This window comes from Etheostoma spectabile, chromosome 18, assembly GCF_008692095.1.
Source record: "Etheostoma spectabile isolate EspeVRDwgs_2016 chromosome 18, UIUC_Espe_1.0, whole genome shotgun sequence".
NCBI lineage: Eukaryota > Metazoa > Chordata > Actinopteri > Perciformes > Percidae > Etheostoma > Etheostoma spectabile.
The window spans coordinates 2,310,365-2,327,674 of NC_045750.1; the positions used below are offsets into that span (position 1 = coordinate 2,310,365).

The 17,310-nt window shown below is 39.6% G+C and overlaps 1 protein-coding gene across 1 annotated transcript; it reads left to right on the forward strand.

Annotated features, from left to right (window-relative positions):
- Window positions 1–1,140: 1,140 nt before the first annotated feature.
- Window positions 1,141–13,168, forward strand: trim54 (tripartite motif containing 54). Its single transcript, XM_032543573.1, has 8 exons — window positions 1,141–1,626; window positions 2,929–3,107; window positions 6,185–6,365; window positions 7,865–7,960; window positions 8,432–8,665; window positions 10,698–10,720; window positions 11,810–11,934; window positions 12,345–13,168. Exons 1-8 carry the CDS (start codon window positions 1,441–1,443, stop codon window positions 12,416–12,418), a joined length of 1,098 nt encoding a protein of 365 aa, XP_032399464.1. The 5' UTR covers window positions 1,141–1,440; the 3' UTR covers window positions 12,419–13,168.
- Window positions 13,169–17,310: the final 4,142 nt, after the last annotated feature.

The window sequence follows — 17,310 nt, forward strand, 5'->3', positions numbered from 1 at the left end:
CGGTTACATACGGTATAGATAAAAATAAATTGTAAATAAATTAAAATTAGCTCACATGAATGCATCAATCCAGGGGCGTAACTTTGGATTTGGGGGGGGGGGATTGTTGGGTTGAGATCTCCAGTTTTGAGCACAACTGAAATGTAGACCATATCAAAAACTTCATTTCCTGCATTCTGATCATTTTTCTGCAACAATTTGTGCCTTTTCTGCAAAAGAGTTATGATGCAAATGTCTTTATTTATTTATGAAATTATTATTAGATGGAGGGGGTTGGCTGTAACCCCCCCCCCCCCCCCCCCCCCCCCCCCCCCCCCCCCCCCTATGCATCAATCCAATAAGGATAATGGTAATAATATCCAATACAATATATATTCTTCTTAAATGAACTATTCTGCGTTATAGGTACTTTTACTTTTGGTACTTGAAGTAGTTTTTTAAGCTTACTTTTGTACTTTTACTAGTGTAAGATTTGAATGTGGGAATTTTGTTTGTAATACTTGTAGAGAATACTTCTACAGTGTGATATTAATATTTTATTATGGCTGTGAGTCTAGCAAGCCAAACAATGCAATAGGCTAAGTTGTATCCGTGTACTGAGAACTGTTGTGACAAACAGAAGTCTAAGTTGGGAAATGGAGCTGTTTATGCCGAAGTGCTAATGACCCCCAACATGGTGGCCGGAGGCTGCGTTATACCACCAGGATCCCCTCTTTAGTATCAGACTTCATACAAACATTATCATTTGAACCCTGGTAGACCACTGTCTGGGGGGGCGGGGCGACTGTGGCTCAGGTGGTAGAGCAGTCGCCTACTAATCGGAAGGTTGGTGGTTTCGATCCCTGACCCTGCATTCCTATGTTGGAGTGCCCTTGGGCAAGACACTGAATCCTGAGTTGCTCCCCGATGCTGCGCCATCAGAGTGTGAATGTGTGTGAGTGTGTATCGGATGAGCAGGTGGCGCCTTGAATGGAATGGTGAATGGTTCCTGTACTATGTAAAAGCGCTTTGAGTAGTCATCAAGACTAGAAACATACAATATATATATATATATATATACAAATACAGTTCAGTACAATTCCCTGTCCTGATCCTCTGCCACGCCCAGGTTTTCCAGTGATCCGACTGGGGAACGCAGTTTAGACAGTAACCCAAGCCAGAACAAACTGAAGAGCTAAAAATACCAACAGTCAACAATCCTGCTGCTGTGGGACAGAGACGGGGCGTTGGGGGGTCTTTACAGAGGGGTTAGACCGGCTGGCAGAGGGAGTAAAGGGATAGACAGCTGGGGAAAGAGACATTGTAAAAGCTAGAACAGAAGACAGAGAAAAAATACGACTTGAAAACACCAACACATCTAGAATATACCCCACTTGTGTTTCTCTGCTTCTTACCCTCTTCTGTCTTCTTGGAGGTTTTGCCCACCGCTCCCTGGAGGGGATGAACTTTGCTGTCAGGCCTCCATCAGCAGGCCGTTCTGGGCCCGGCGCTGGCCGAGGAGCCACCATGGAGAACCTGGAGAAGCAGCTGGTCTGCCCGGTGTGCCTGGAGATGTTCTCCAAACCCGTGGTCATCCTGCCCTGCCAGCACAACCTCTGCCGCAAGTGTGCCAACGACATCTTCCAGGTGAGGCTGGTGTCCTATAGGGTCACAATTCATGTTATTGACCATTTTCATCCCAACTAATTTTTAAATTTCAAGCTTTATTACTTTTACAAATTCAGATCCAAATCCAATCCAAATTGGTGTTTTACATTAATCTTAAATGAATGAAATAGTCCAAATAAATATATTTCTGGTATCAAACATTCCCCCAGTGGTGGATGAAGTATTCAGATCCTTTACCTAAGTAAAATAAGAAATACCATGGTTACTTAACCCTCATGTTGTCCTCGGGTCAAATTGTTCTGTTTTCCTATATCAATGTTCTTTTTAATTCCCCAAAATAACATGATTGATTCCACACAACGCTCTTTGCCAAGTACAAATCTCTACTTTCATTAATTTTGGGTCTTATTCAATTTTATAGCATTTGGAAGAAAACAATTGATGTGTTTTTAAAAGAGTATTGAGTAAAAGTTGACATATTCCAGTCTGTGATTATCCATCAACATCCATTCCTTTAATTTTAGTCTAAATAATTCCTAATTTCTGCTTTTCCAACTCAAACATTAGGTATAATTTCCTATAAAGGAGGTTTATTGACCATAAATTCAAATAATAACTGTAAAAAACTAAAGTTAATAAGTTGGTGTTACGTAGTGTTGAAAACGTCCCAAAAAATGACAAACATTGAAAAAAAGCATCAAAAGTGTTGAAAAAAGGGACAGAAATGTAAGAAATACTTAAAAATGTTGATTAAAAGCGTCAAATAAGGGTTAATTTCCAATTTTGATTGGAAGACAACACAAGGGTTAAAGGGACAGTTCACCTCAAAATCTAAGACACATTTCCCCTATTACCTGTAGGGCTATTTATCAGTGTAGATAGTTTAGGTGTGAGTTGCCCAGTGTTGGAGATATGGACCGTATGTCTGCCTTCTCTCAAATATACTGGAACTAGATGCACTCGGCTTGTGAAGCTCAAAGCGCTAAAAAAAAATAAAGTTGGAAACTCAACAGCGATGTCACTCCTATAATCATTGCCCGGTTATTCCAGATCCACAGACCTGGTTGTGAGCAGTTTCATGTACAAAATCCACAAAAAATTTAATTTGAAAAACTCAACAGCAATGAATGAATAATACGAATAATAATATGATTATATGAATACTACAGAAGGATATAGGAAACCGTGCTTAAATGTAATTTTCCCATTACAGTCTCTTTCCAAATCTTGACCCAGGTACTCAAGACAATCCACAGACCTGGTTGTGAGCAGTTTCATGTTGGAACTGTTGTAGTAAACAGTCTTCCTCTCTTTCCCCAGTCAGCCAACCCTCTGTGGCAGTCCCGCGGCTCCTCCAGCTCGGCTCCCAGTGGCGCCCGCTTCCGCTGTCCGTCCTGCCGCCATGAGGTGGTGCTGGACCGCCACGGGGTCTTCGGTCTGCAGAGGAACCTGCTGGTGGAGAACATCATAGACATCTACAGACAGCAGGAGTCCTCCAGGTGTGTGTGTGTGTGAGTGTGTGTGTGTGTGTGTGTTGTGTGTGTGTGTGTGTGTGTGTGTGTGTGTGTGCGTGCGTGTGTGGCGTGTGTGTATGTGTGAGTGTGAGTGTGAGTGTGCGTCCCACATAAATCCCACTTTACTTTTTATATAACCTCCTTCTTCAGCATGACTAAGACAGAGAGCAGGAGTCCTCAGGGGTGTGTGTGTGTGTGTGGTGTGTGGTGTGTGTGTGCGCGTGTGTGTGTGTGTGTGAGTGTGAGTGTGGGTCCCACATAAATCCCACTTTACTTTTTTATTTAACCTCCTTCTTCAGCATGACATAAACATTTAACACATGGTTTAACATTTCCATGTAATTGTAAGCAGGGTACAGTATTTGTCAATTAGCAAAAACCATAAGATCATTTTAATCATTGTTTAAAATTCCCCCTAAATTCAACTATTTTCTCGCTCCCAGTTCAGTATTTACGTCACATCTTCCAAACCTTTTTGGCAAAAAAAGAAAAGGTCTCCATAGAGAATGTGAAGTGAGACTCTACACGTTGTTGTGATCATTAGTGAGCACCGACAGAGAGCAGTGTTGTCTTCAGATCTCTGACTTCAGTCTTTGTGTGATAGTAATGCAGCGTTTATCCATCCAGACAACAGTTGAAGGCTTTGATCTGGTACTTGCTTTAATTATATACAGTAGTTTTAAAGTAAAACAGAAAACTCCAGCATGAACAGATATGAGGATTTGAATTTTCTCCTTAATTGTCCTAAATTTTTAGTAACTATAATAATTATACAAAGTGCCTTGCATGGTTGAAACGTGAATAACATTTCATGAGATATAATAAAAATAAAATGGAATGAAATACCCAACAATAATATAAGATAAAAACAATAGTTATAAAATAGATTAGGAAATAAAATGGTGGGCTGACATTAATACAAAGCTTTTATCTATTTGATTTCATTTGCAACGTGAATGTTGTTGCTGTCAATAGATCAAGATCAGAAATCAGTCACACAACACGACAGTGACATATCTTTAGCCCGTTTTAAAACATGTGCACTCTCTTGGTAATTACCCCTAAAGTGATGAATACTGTTCTTTATATTTGCATTTTGGAGGCATTTGTTGTTTTTGACTACGAGTTAAATTCAAGATGTGTGTGTGTGCACGGAGAACATACTAGAAAGGTGAAGAATGTCGTAAGCAAGTCCAGATAAAAAACAGAATGTAGTTTGGAGTTGGAGTTAATAAAAGGGAAGTTATAACAGGACAGGCGTGTGATGCAGGATAAAAAATAGACAATGGGATGGACACCAGTTTGATTTAAAACAACTTAACTTCTGTATGTCGTCCTCAGATGTTGAGCTGCGTCAGCGGGGAGCTGCAGAGATTCAGGAGGGTTGAACATTATTATGCATTTAATGCTTTATGAACCAAAGTACTTTATAATTAATAACTTTAACCATTCTTCAACTATTAATTCTTGTCATAGTACCACTAACTGCCACTGTTCATCATTCCAACTGGTATAGTTATTATGAATCATATATATATATACACACACACATACATATATATACACATATGTGTATATACACATATATACATACACATATATATACTGTATATACATATATACATATATACATACATACATACATGCTTGCTTGTGAGAAATTGTTGGGTCTTTGCGAATTATAGAGTGTGGTCTAGACCTACTCTTTCTGTAAAGTATCTTGAGATAACTCTTGTTATGAATTGACACTATGAATGAAATTAAATAGAAAATTGAATTGAATCAAAGCAAGTGTTATGTATCATTGGCATGAATATGGTCATTTTTATATTGGTTGTCATCAGTCAGCTAATGCTTGGAAATACATTCTGTTGTTTGTTTGTTAGTCTATTGCTGCTCACAAATTTACATAAAAGAAACATTAGATCACATCCAAGTAGAAGCCTCTTCAGTCCATCTGCCTCTCTTTTATAAGCATACACACTTACTACAAGGCTACGCTGATATTTAAATCCCCCTAACTCCGAAATAGAAGCTCAATGAGTCACTGTTGGCATTCATCAGGGACAGAAGGACAGGAGTCCCCTCATTATCGGTGTGGGCCAAAAAAGACGTGATTGTTCACAAATGTTTTGTAATCTCATCATTTTTGCATGTGTGGAAAACAATTCTCATTACTTAATCATCATTTCTGTCAGAGACACCTACGTCAGAATACAAAGAACCTTTTATTGCATCATTTTTTTTTTTCATCCGTAAAAAGGCTTTGCTTTGTTTGGATGTCTCTTAACTGTCCCAACTTCCTAAACTGGGACCTCCATGTGAGGGCAGTTAAATGTTTGGCATTGAGAGGAGCATCTGCATAGGAAAAATGGCAGAACTGTCAAATCTGGGAGGAAAATGACGTAAAATTTTAAATTAATTATGCACGTTGGATGTATGCTATTGGAAGCTGACACCATCTTGGTTCCCAGGTGATTTCAGCCAAGCGAGTCGCGTCCATCATCCACTGACGTCTATGTACGTCAGCAATAACAGACGTAAACTAAGCTGGTTTAACAATACACACAATGATGCCAAGTCTTGTGGGTATGATCCCACTAGTGCATGCTAATCTGGTCTTTAAGTCTTTCTTTAAGGGCATTTTAAGCACATTATCAGTGTTTTAAAATGATGGCTGGTAGCAAAGAAGGCTGTGCTTTGGATTATCTTGTAAAGTAAAACACTAGTTGTACATCTGGGTGAAACATGTTTTTTAGCACTTGAACTCTTTCCAGGTGCTTCAAGTTTTATATTTGCCCGTTATAGTTAATATACTGTAATCCAAAACAAATGTCATTAAACAGCATGTAATCTAGTGTTTGTCTGATGATGATATGGTAAAAAAACTTCAAGGAAAACACATTTTCTCCATCAATTCACTTTCTATGAGTGACGTGATCATGTGGTCCAACAGTTTTGGTTATTTCACAAGTTGAGAACAACATATATATATACTGTATGTCTATAAAAAGCTGTACATGAACATTTGATGATCCATTTCTAATTTTTGTCTCTTCCAGGCTTGTGAACATGAAGCCAGAGCAGCAGAAGCAGCAGCTGCTGTGTGAGGAACATGAAGAGGAGAAGATCAACATCTACTGCCTGTCCTGTGAGACGCCGACCTGCTCCATGTGCAAAGTGTTCGGAAAACACAAAGACTGTGAAGTCGCACCGCTCGGCAGCGTTTATGTGAGACAGAAGGTAAAGAAGAAACCCATCCCTTCACTTTATAATGCCACTTCAAGTCATCTCTTTTTACATCGCCCAGTCCACATCACTTCACTGCCAGTAAAGTTCATCAATCCACTTCACTCCGTTCTAGTTCAGCTCAGTCACTCAGTCAGTGAAGATGAACTGCTTCCTGCTCCGTCAGCTCTAGCCAATGAAAAGAAATAAGAAGAAATCAGACCAATCACAGCAGCTGGTCAGTCTGACGTCATGTTGCTTGAGCTCAATACTATTCATGAGCTCACCCAGTTGCAATGGGTAAAGAATGCTGACAGCCAGGTTCTCATTGGCTGGCTGTTAACCAATCAGAGTAGAATGAGAATATTAACGAGAACTGACAAAATGGAGCTGAGTCTTCCTGCAGGCTTTCTATACCACGCTAGAATGGCTTGAAGCAAGGTAACCAAGGTAACCAAGGCATTTTTCCCACAAAATGTTTTTACAGAGTCCATGGTGAACTGCGGACATTATCACAAAGTAATGAAACACGTGTGACAGGGCACCTTTAATGTCGCTCCATGTCATTTCACCTTACTTCATGCCAATGCACTCCACTTCACTTTCCGTCACTTCCTTCCACTTAATTCAGTCCACCTCCCTCTCTGCTTACATTCCCATCATACTCCTGCTCTAGAACATACTTCCCTGTGGTTTACTACACTCAAATCCACTTCACTTCACTTTCAGGAAAAGCAACAAAACTAAAACCAAACATTAATGTATGCTGTTGTATCAGAAGTTAGCAGGTTTTGTTTAGGACGTTTTTTAATCACAACGGACGCTGAAGCTTGTTTGAAGGTCAAAGTCCATCAACGAGTCTAAACTCTAACATTTCTCCAAAAAGAGCATGTGGGCGACTTCTTATAAGCATGGTGGCCTTTATCTTAGTTCCTTTCTGTTTATATTTTTAAATCCTTTATTACTTTCCTCTTTTCCAAACCAAGATACACACCGACGTACCACTTAGTGCAAACACACATTACAAAAGTGAATAGTGTATTTACCCACTGAAATCAGGACCCGCCTGGTTATCTAGTGATCTAAAGGTCATGTACGGTGGTACCAGATGTTGTTTTAATGACTTACACGTCAAATATATTGCATTAAAGAACCCTTAATCACTCATTTGCCAGCACACAAAGTCACACAAAGACAAAGAAAGGTTTGTCATGCAGAAGGCAGCAGCAGCATCCAGCATGTTGTTGAGCAGTTGGCTTTGTTGACATTTTAGCGCCGGTCTCTCCATCTTTCACTCAATCTGTCTCTGATTCACTCATCTGAAATTCAAATGAGGCTGAGGAAAGTTGTTGATCCTCCAATTTTATGCAAAGGTTAATTTGAAGAAAAAAACAAAAACATTTGGCGGACATTGAGATGTTTGCTATCCTAATACATGACAATAAATCTGTTCAGAAGCTATGATAAACTATATATTTTAAAATAAATGTCAGTGATGTTTTGGATGTCTGCAGACAGACCTGAGCGACGGCATCGCCATCTTGGTCGCCAGCAACGACCACGTCCAGGCAGTCATCTCTCAGATGGAAGAAATCTGCCGCACTGTAGAGGTTAGGCACACACACACACACACACACACAAACACACACACACACACAGACACATGGAGACACAGAGACACAGACACACACACAGAGACACAGACACGCACACGCACACGCACACAGACACAGACACACACACACACACACACACACACACACACACACACACACACACACACACACACACACACACACACACACACACACACACACACACACAGACACACACAGAGACACAGACACACACACAGACACACACAGACACAGACAAAGACACACACACACACACACACACAATTAAATTTGTTGTTTTCTTATATCAGGACTCGTAGTTGTGTAATATTGTGTGGGTATCAGCCAATCCAAAGTCCTGATGTAATATTGTTTTAGATGCACAGTGCCCTTACATTGACATGAGTATGGAAGCAGCCCAAACAAACATTTATAAGCAACACAAAGTTTCTTTCCTCCCCTCAGGAGAACGGTCAGCGACAGAGGGAACAGCTGGCCGTCCGTTTCGACAGCCTGTTGGCTATCTTGGACGAGCGGAAGCAGGAGCTGGTGGGGGTGATCGCCAAAGAACAGGACGATAAACTCAAACGTGTTCAAGGTCTCATCCGTCAGCACGGCGATCACCTGGAGGCCGCGGTGACGCTGGTGGAGTCGGCCCTTCAGTCGATGGAGGAGCCTCACATGGCTGTGTTCATCCAGGTGGGTCCCGCTGTAAACCAGCCGGCTCCTGCAGGCTGAGTCAGAGGACTGGAGAGTCTGAGGCGTTGTGTTTTTATTGGGGATTTTTGGGGGGTTTTAGTGACCTAAGTGGTCTGAAAACTGGAAAATAATCATAAGTCAACACAAGGTTTTTTTTAGACTCTTAATTCACATTTCAATGTGAATATTTAAGGCCAGGAAAAATACACTAAAATGACAATTCCCCCCCCCCCCAAAATGTCATTAGTGTGCAAAAAGCTCTTATGAAACAGCATTTGGACCATTATGTACACTTACAGAGTCTCTGAGGACGAACAACACCCTTAAAATAAATTTTAAAAAAACAAGTCCAGCTAATTTAATAGCGGAATCAATAAATTGAGCCTTTTTTTTTATTTTTTACGATTATTACTAAACTGATTTGTGGTGTCTAACAAAATTTATCAAGAAATGGGGAGAAAATGGTATGGTTTTCTCTTTTTTTTTAGATTATATAGTTTTGATTATAACATATGTCAGGACATGATGTGCAGGACAGAACGGGATTGGAAAAAAGCCGAAATAAAAACAGTATTAAGTAAAATGTTAGCAGATGGATAGCAGATACTCAGAGGTAAAAACCTCTAACTGAACAAATGGTTAATTTGGTGTGGATTTTTTCTTGATCACAGACTAATAATTTCATGAGAATACATATATATTTTCATTTACTCATGATCATTTTGAATGATTTCTAGAAGTCCTAGAATTATTCTTAAATTCACAAGATTAGAAATCAAAAATGAATAGCAAATACTGGAGGAAAGTTTTAGGGGTCCCGACCCTCAGCGTGGGAACCACCGCTTTATGAATTCTTCTTCCCAATTTTATCTAACTGTATGATCAATAAAATCCCGTCCATACACCAAACCTTCCAAACAAAATTCCTCCATCTTTCAAATTGTCCTTTAACGCATCGATATATTTCCCAGTTAAAGGCTTCATGAGACCAGACGGTCCATGCTCAGTGGTCCCCGGGCCGCGGCTGCTATTGATGATCAAGGGCTTTAAGTGGACAGCTGCCCGGTGAGGAGGGAAACACGGGCAGTAAGCCCAGCTGGAGGCCTCCATGTTGGGCGCTCTGCTTCCACAACCCCCCCCCCCCCCATCCCCTGAGGACTCTGAGGGTCTCTGGTCCTGCAAACCTCAATACTCAGACCATCACACTTGCCACACACACGTGATCAATTCATACAGCTGCAGAGATAATGAAGAGCAGCTCAGTCTCTCCTGTGTACTGTATCGATCAATCAATAGATCACATGCACAGACATGTTTTGATAAAGGAAACACGCACGTGTGCGCACACACACACACACACACACACACACACACACACACACACGCACACACACACACACACACACACACCACTGACTTCTGAATCTCATGTTTACAACAGCAGACTCCTTTGAAATTGAGAAGTTAAACTGAAACATCTGTTTTATTTTGTAACTCAACATAATAATCATCATCAAGTTGTAGTCCTAATGTATATAGTATATAGTATATATTAGGGCTACAACTTATGGTAATTTATTATATAAATGTTTGGTATAAACTGTATGTTTGATGTAATTTGAGGGTTGGTTGAACGAATGAAAAAGATCGTTAAAGGGTCAAAACTCCCTCATGTTGTTGTTAAATTGGGCATCCTCATGCTGATGCAACACATCTGCTTCACTGAGGAAAGTGTGTGTTAGTTATGTGTGTGTGTGTGTGTGTGTGTGTGAGAGAGGTGGAGCCTCAGGTGTCTCTGTTTTATGCTCAGCAGACACATCCTCTGCCAGAGCAGGTGTTAAAGGAGAGATAGTCAGCGGCAGACCATGAGGCCGTTCCAGCAGCTGGCAGTATTTCTTATTATCATGTTTTTAATTAAATGCAGTGACATGTCTGAAAAATACTTCTGACTGATATGGTTGGCACAGACAACTGAAACACAATGTGACTGACTTAGTCTCTTCTCTCCTTTCTGTCTTCTCCTCTATCACAGAACGCCAAAGTCCTCCTGGAGAAGTAAGTTGAGTGTTGTTTGTGGTGAAGCTCGGATTCTGCATGTGGAGAATGTGCTCATTAAAAGAAAAGCTGCTGGAAATGGAAATACTCAATAGTGAAGTACAAGTTCCTCAGAATTGTACTAAAATACAGTACTCAATGTACTCTGTTGCTTTCCACCACTGATTGGATATGGCGCTATGTTGTCAACAGTCATCAGCTATATGACGTATATATTTTATGGCTCAACCAAGAGATACCCGGCCACATGGGGATGAGATAGAGTGTAGATTGTGTGTGTGTGTGTGTGTGTGTGTGTGTGTGTGTGTGTGTGTGTGTGTGTGTGTTTGTGTGTGTGTGTGTGTGTGTTTGGTTTGCTGATGGATCGAGAAAATGTTGTTCTTATAAATCCACATCAATAACCTTTGAAATGCATGTTTGCCTGCTTTAATATTTATCAATACTTGTATCAATACTACACAGGCTGCAGATTAGACGGCTTTATCTTAAAGTGCCTATATGTAACTTTTGAATGTCTCTAAAGCGCTGTCATTTTTCATACAATGGTCTTAAAGGGATACTCAGCTAAGCTCACAAAGCATCCAAACTAGGCTAAGTTACAGTGTGCTACACTCTAAATGCAACGATGCATCTGTAACTTAAGCAAAACATTCATCACGACTATATGACCTCAGAACTCAGTAATGTACAGTGGTTATGTACAGCTCTGTAAAGAAAAGACCTCGAGTACAGCAGGTGTGGTAAAAACACTGATGCTTTTGTCCAAAGCAGCCGCTAGAACACTGAAAAGTTACATACACATTAATATTCTAACTATTTATGTACAAAATAAAGCCATTTTAATTTTTTGCATCATTTTGTGATCATTTGTGAAGGAGACATGCATTTTATTTTTTTTAGATTAATTTCCACTCATGTGATGAGCCCTTCACATGAGATACACACATCATTCACTTTATCAACAGTACCTCAACTCAAACCAGTAACTCAGAGTCTTATTTTGAAAGGCAAGAAAAGGCAAGGCAGCTTTATTAATATAGCACATTTCAGCAACAGGGCAATTCAATTGAAAGGTGTTTGTGTTGACAGGATAGCAGCGACGGCCAGGGCCTCGAACCAGGAGCGTCCAGAACTCGGTTACGAGAACATGAGCCATTTCTTCATCGACACCGACGACCTCGCTGACATGCTGAGGAACATCGACTTCTGCTCCGGTACGAGCCGTGGAACCACACACGTTACGCAAAGTATAAACTCCTGCAGTAACAATGTTAACCTGGGAAAATTATGGAAGCATAATGAAAAACATTTAGATAAAGTGTTCAAATTAAAAGTACTCCACTGGTGGAAAAAACCTCCAAAATACACATTTAGGAATTTATTTTAGGATTAAGACTTGGTTTTTAGTCTAGGTATGCATGGGTTAAGGTAAGGGTGAGTCAATGCAGTGTCATCTCAAGTAAAACACAAGTTTGTGCTTGTGTGTGTGTGTGTGTGTGTGTGTGTGTGTGTGTGTGTGTGTGTGTGTGTGTGTGTGTGTGTGTGTGTGTGTGTGTGTGTGTGTGTGTGTGTGTGTGTGTGTGTGTGTGTGTGTGTGTGTGTGTGTGTGTGTGCGTGTGTGTAGGTGTGGGAGATAATGGAGAAGATCCTGAAGAAGATGGAAACGAGTCAGAACTTGACTTCTGCTCCAGATTTTAAGACGGAAACAGAGGCAGCTTTTGTTTTCAATGACTCACGTGCAGAGTTTGACTTGTTTTTATAGGTCAAACATTTGAGTATAATGAGTTAATATTCTCTGAGAGACATAACAGAAGGGAATCCAAAGTGTTTGTTTCTGTCTTTAACCTCCCTGTTGACCTGTGTTGATGAATTGATCGGGGTTGGCATGGCCGGGGCTTTAGGGTGTGTTTGATTTTGGTTTAGAAAGTGTCCGACTTCTCACATCAGTTCTTCAGCTTCCAGTCATCAGCTGGAGAGGACAAACCTGGAGCCCCGTCTCTCTTCTTGCTAAATGTTTTTATGTTTTATACATGTAACCGACACACACTGGACTACAGAGTTTAATTCATAATATTTAGTTCTTTGGGACTAATAAGTTGTAGTTTTTTGTTAATTTAGTCCTGAATTATAGATATGTCATTGTTTTGGTGAGAAAATCTACATTAATGACCAATAAAGCCTTACAATGTAAAAGTCCACTTACTGTCCTCTCCTGGAGATTTCTTTTGCATCATCAGGTAGAGCCGGTTCTGTTGTCATGGAGACCCTTCACATTATGCACCAGAGACCACCAGAGACAACAGAGACAGAAGTTTTACAACTATATAAAATCAAACATTTCCTTACTTTTCTGTAGAAGATTCTCCAGTTAACCTGAAACCTTATTTAAAGGGCCCCTTGGTAGTACTAATAATAATAAAAATAATATATTCAATTGATTAAATTCAGGTGCCTATGATCAATGAGATGATGCCCATATGAATTTCAAAATAAAGGCGCACCTTAAAAATTATATGCATCATCGATTTTCACTCACTGTTGATCATTGAAGTGATATTCTGTAAATATATTCACGTCGGCGAGTCGTTTGGGCAGCAGAGTCAAAAAAGCAGGCTCAATAAAATGCTTTGACTGGGAAGGAAAATATCTAAACCCAATTTCTACATGTAGATGTATTAACGAATACAACGATGGCACATGGTTGTCACGTAAATAATATAAACGTGAACTATAGATATACAGTATATATGCATATATGTGTCCAGATTTATGTATTGTTACAGCTCTAATAAATAAATAAATACATGGCACCCTAAATGTTCACTTCATGTCTTGAACATCGTACAATGCCTCATATGATATAAAGAAGGAGAGTCCTGCAGACAAACCAGTTTCAAAAATGCAAAAAAATCTGACAGCTCTTAAACGGAAGTGGTTCCAATGTGTCAGAGCCTGTTTAGAAATGTTCCTGTTGTTCTGCTGATGAATTGTAATGTGCACAGTCTGAAGTCAGCGGCAGCTCACTGTGTCTCGTACAGAGGGGATGTGTGAGATTGTCTCTAACAAGACCACTTACGTAAAAAGAGCTCTGCAGAGAGCGGAGGATTCCCCTCATCCACCCAGGAAGGCGGCAGCATCGGCGTCTTCATGCTGACTCAGTCAAAGGCGGCAACACCACCAGCGTCCTCCTCCATGCTGCGCCTGTGTGACATTAGGCCGAGCAGCTGGAGAGTTACTGGTGATTGTTTGGACGTGGGAAGATGCCACTGATCTCATGGTGTTCGTCTTTTGTTCTTTCCTCGAGGTCCTTGCCGCAGTCCTGAGGAAATTTAAAACAGAGACGGAAATAGAGGTTAAATAGAGGTTTACCATAATCCTCAAGAAAATCCACAAGAGTGAATTCAGCCACATGAAAAGATGAAGCCATCTGAAAACAAACACCTAAGTGATTGATTGAAATCATACCTTTCTGTACGTTATCCGTCTGTGGTTCCTCCTGCAGCGGCCCAGAAGACTGACTTGGACAGATTCTAGCCTCCCACATTGTTGCCTTTTGTTCAGTGAAAAAAAAAAAATTAAAAAAAAAAAAATCCAGTGTATTGTGTTTAAATATATCTCTTTATGTATAGCTCACAGGAAATGTGTACAGTGGATTTAGCACTGCAATCTGTGCTGTGGGAGGGAAAAGACTTTGTTCACGTTGGTCTTTTCCTTCAGATTTAAAGCCCTTATATAGCTTTTCTGTCACAATACTTTCTAAAGGCTTCTTCAGATTGTATGTAAATACACAACAACACAAACCTTCAAGATAACCCACATGAACATGTTCTATAGCCACCTGTGCTAAGGTTTTGTTAAGGTTGGGTGTTACTCTGTAGATAGATAGCTAGATAGAGTAGATAGATAGATAGATAGACAGGATAGACGACCGATAGTATTGATCTAAAAATGGGAAATGTGTTACAACCGAACATCGTCAGAAGTATGTGTAAAGAAATAACTAGGATACAAATCATGGACCTACAACCATACTAAAATAATAAGATGGAAAATTATAAATAATACACATATTTGAATATATACAGGATGGGAAAACAAAAATGTGCAAACCGTAAATAGTATTAACATGTAAAGAACCTAGTTGTATCAGGTTGGCACTTAGTGCAGATTGTGGTTATCATGTTGTCAACATGGAACAACCTAAACCAACAATTCATTGTTCCGACTAAAAAGTATTGTGTGGGTATCTAAAGCCGGATATATCTTATTCCAGTCATAAAGCTCTAGTTTCCAAAAAAACACACGTATGAGCAATGCTGCAATAAACACTCACTAGAGGACCAAATGTGGATTAATCCGCTGCTGAAAATAGTCCCCCCAAAAAATGAGTCCTGCCTGCAGACAGAAATATCTCAACATCTATTGGACGGATCGCCATTCAGTTTGATCCAAACATTCATCTGGTCCCGATGACGCAGCCTAACGACGCCAATGATCTTGTGGCTTTTCCTCTAGCGCCACCATGAGGTTGACATTCATGGTGTGGAGTGAAATTTCTCCAACATTACATGGATTGCAATAATGATTCTTGTTCCCCTGAAGTAGGAATTGTAAGAACGTTGGTCTTTGGTGATCCCCCGACCTGACATTTATCATTACATTAAAATGGCTCCAGTACTTTGGTTTTGGACCAGATCCCTGCAACATTATTCTCTCGAGCCCTATCTGTTCAGAGCAACTGTATTCGCCAAATGTCAGCATGCTAACATGCTAACCTGCTAAATATCAGCATGTTAGCGTTGTCATTGTGAGCACATTCTTGATTATTTTCTTAATGCTGTCAATCAAGCTGAAAGACTTTTGGATCCCGGGATTTTTGGAAAATAAACATCATTCAAACAATCATTTTCATGCAATAGAAATGTAACTGAGTAATCTAATTTGCTACAAGGCGTACAGAACTTGATTAACCCTTGTGTTGTCTTCCCGTTAACCATGAAATTGTCCTTCCAGGTAAAAATTCTGATGTTTTTGTCGCTTTTTCTGATTTATATGTCACTTTTTCCAGCTTTTGGCGCTTTATTTTAAAACCTGAGCTGGTTTAATAACAGGTTTTACACTTATTCATGGAATTCATGGTCAGCAAACCTCATTTATATCAAATTAGACATACGTTTTTAGTTACAAACGGAGAAATTATGAATTATTTTCATTAACAGTTAAGATCAGAGGATGTTGAGTGGATCTCAGATGGGTGGATGTCAAAGTTTAGTCCGGATCCTGTTTTGAAACCATAAAAAAAAAGAATTCAAATTCTATAAGATTCAATAAAACTCCCACAGTATTCAATGAAAGTAATCATTCATTTTACCTGAAGACTGTTGTATGGAATCATCCATTTTATTATTGGGCAATTTGGTTGAAAGAAATCCATATTTCTGATATAATACACTTTGAAACGGGTCATATTTGACAACACCAGGGTTAAGCATCTGGTTAAATCTTTGGAAGCGTTCCAACGTTCTGAGTTATGCAGTTTAACCGAGTTTAAAGCACCGGTGTGGTGACAAACATGTTTACCATTGCTTTGCATCTCCAGAGTGATGTGGCATTTGTAAAGCACGAGGAAGATGATACAAACAGATGGTGATAAGGCCGAAGAATCACCAACACACCCACAGTTTAGACTGAGTCAGAGAAACAAAGAACTCCGAGGCCATTTTAACTTCTGTGTTTGTTTCTTCTCCCTCGATTTCATCTCTTTCAACAACTTGGACAGTAACTTCCATCATGTCTGAGCCTTTAACAACAATGGATCTTCAAAAAAAAACTCATGTCGCAATGATAACGTTCACCCAACAGTTGAATGTGATAACAGATTGTAGCCTATACAGTTAATTCATCTTAGTTAATAGCTTTTTAGTAAATGTTCTACTGTTCAGCAAGTTGTGTAATTAAGCAGTTCAGTTTTATTTAATTTCTATTCTGTATCACACACTAAATAGCTAAAATAAAAATGAATGGATTATCAAATTAAACGCCACATTAAGTCAGCCCAGTCCTCTGTTGAATTTGTGGGTTAAAATAGTTTTTAGGTCTTATGATAAAGAAAAGAAGCAAATGCATTTGTCTCAAACTGGCAATAATAACGTAATGTAAATATATGGTTTGTCCTGTGCATGGCGTTGGAGGAAAGTGCATAAAAGGGCATTAAAATCAAAAGGGTCGGGGCGTTCAGGGGGCGTCGGAGTTTAAGAAGATGACCAAGGCAAATTCAACAGTTTGAGTCTGACTGGGGTCATATGTTACAGGTCATCACAGACAGGATGTACATATAAAATGGCAGAAAATGCTCCAAAAGACTAGTATATCAAAAAGGTTAATCTCCGTAGGAGAATAAAAGAAAAAAATTATGGAAATTACCCTGAGGGGGGTGCAAGAGGAGAGCTCATGGAGTATGTCTAAAATTAAAAAAGTTTATTCTTTGAGGAACATTAATCTGTTCAGTAATTTTAAAGTAAAGACGCTGGATGACATTCAAACCATACATCACTCACAAAAGTTGCATTTTACAACCGATTTATACACAT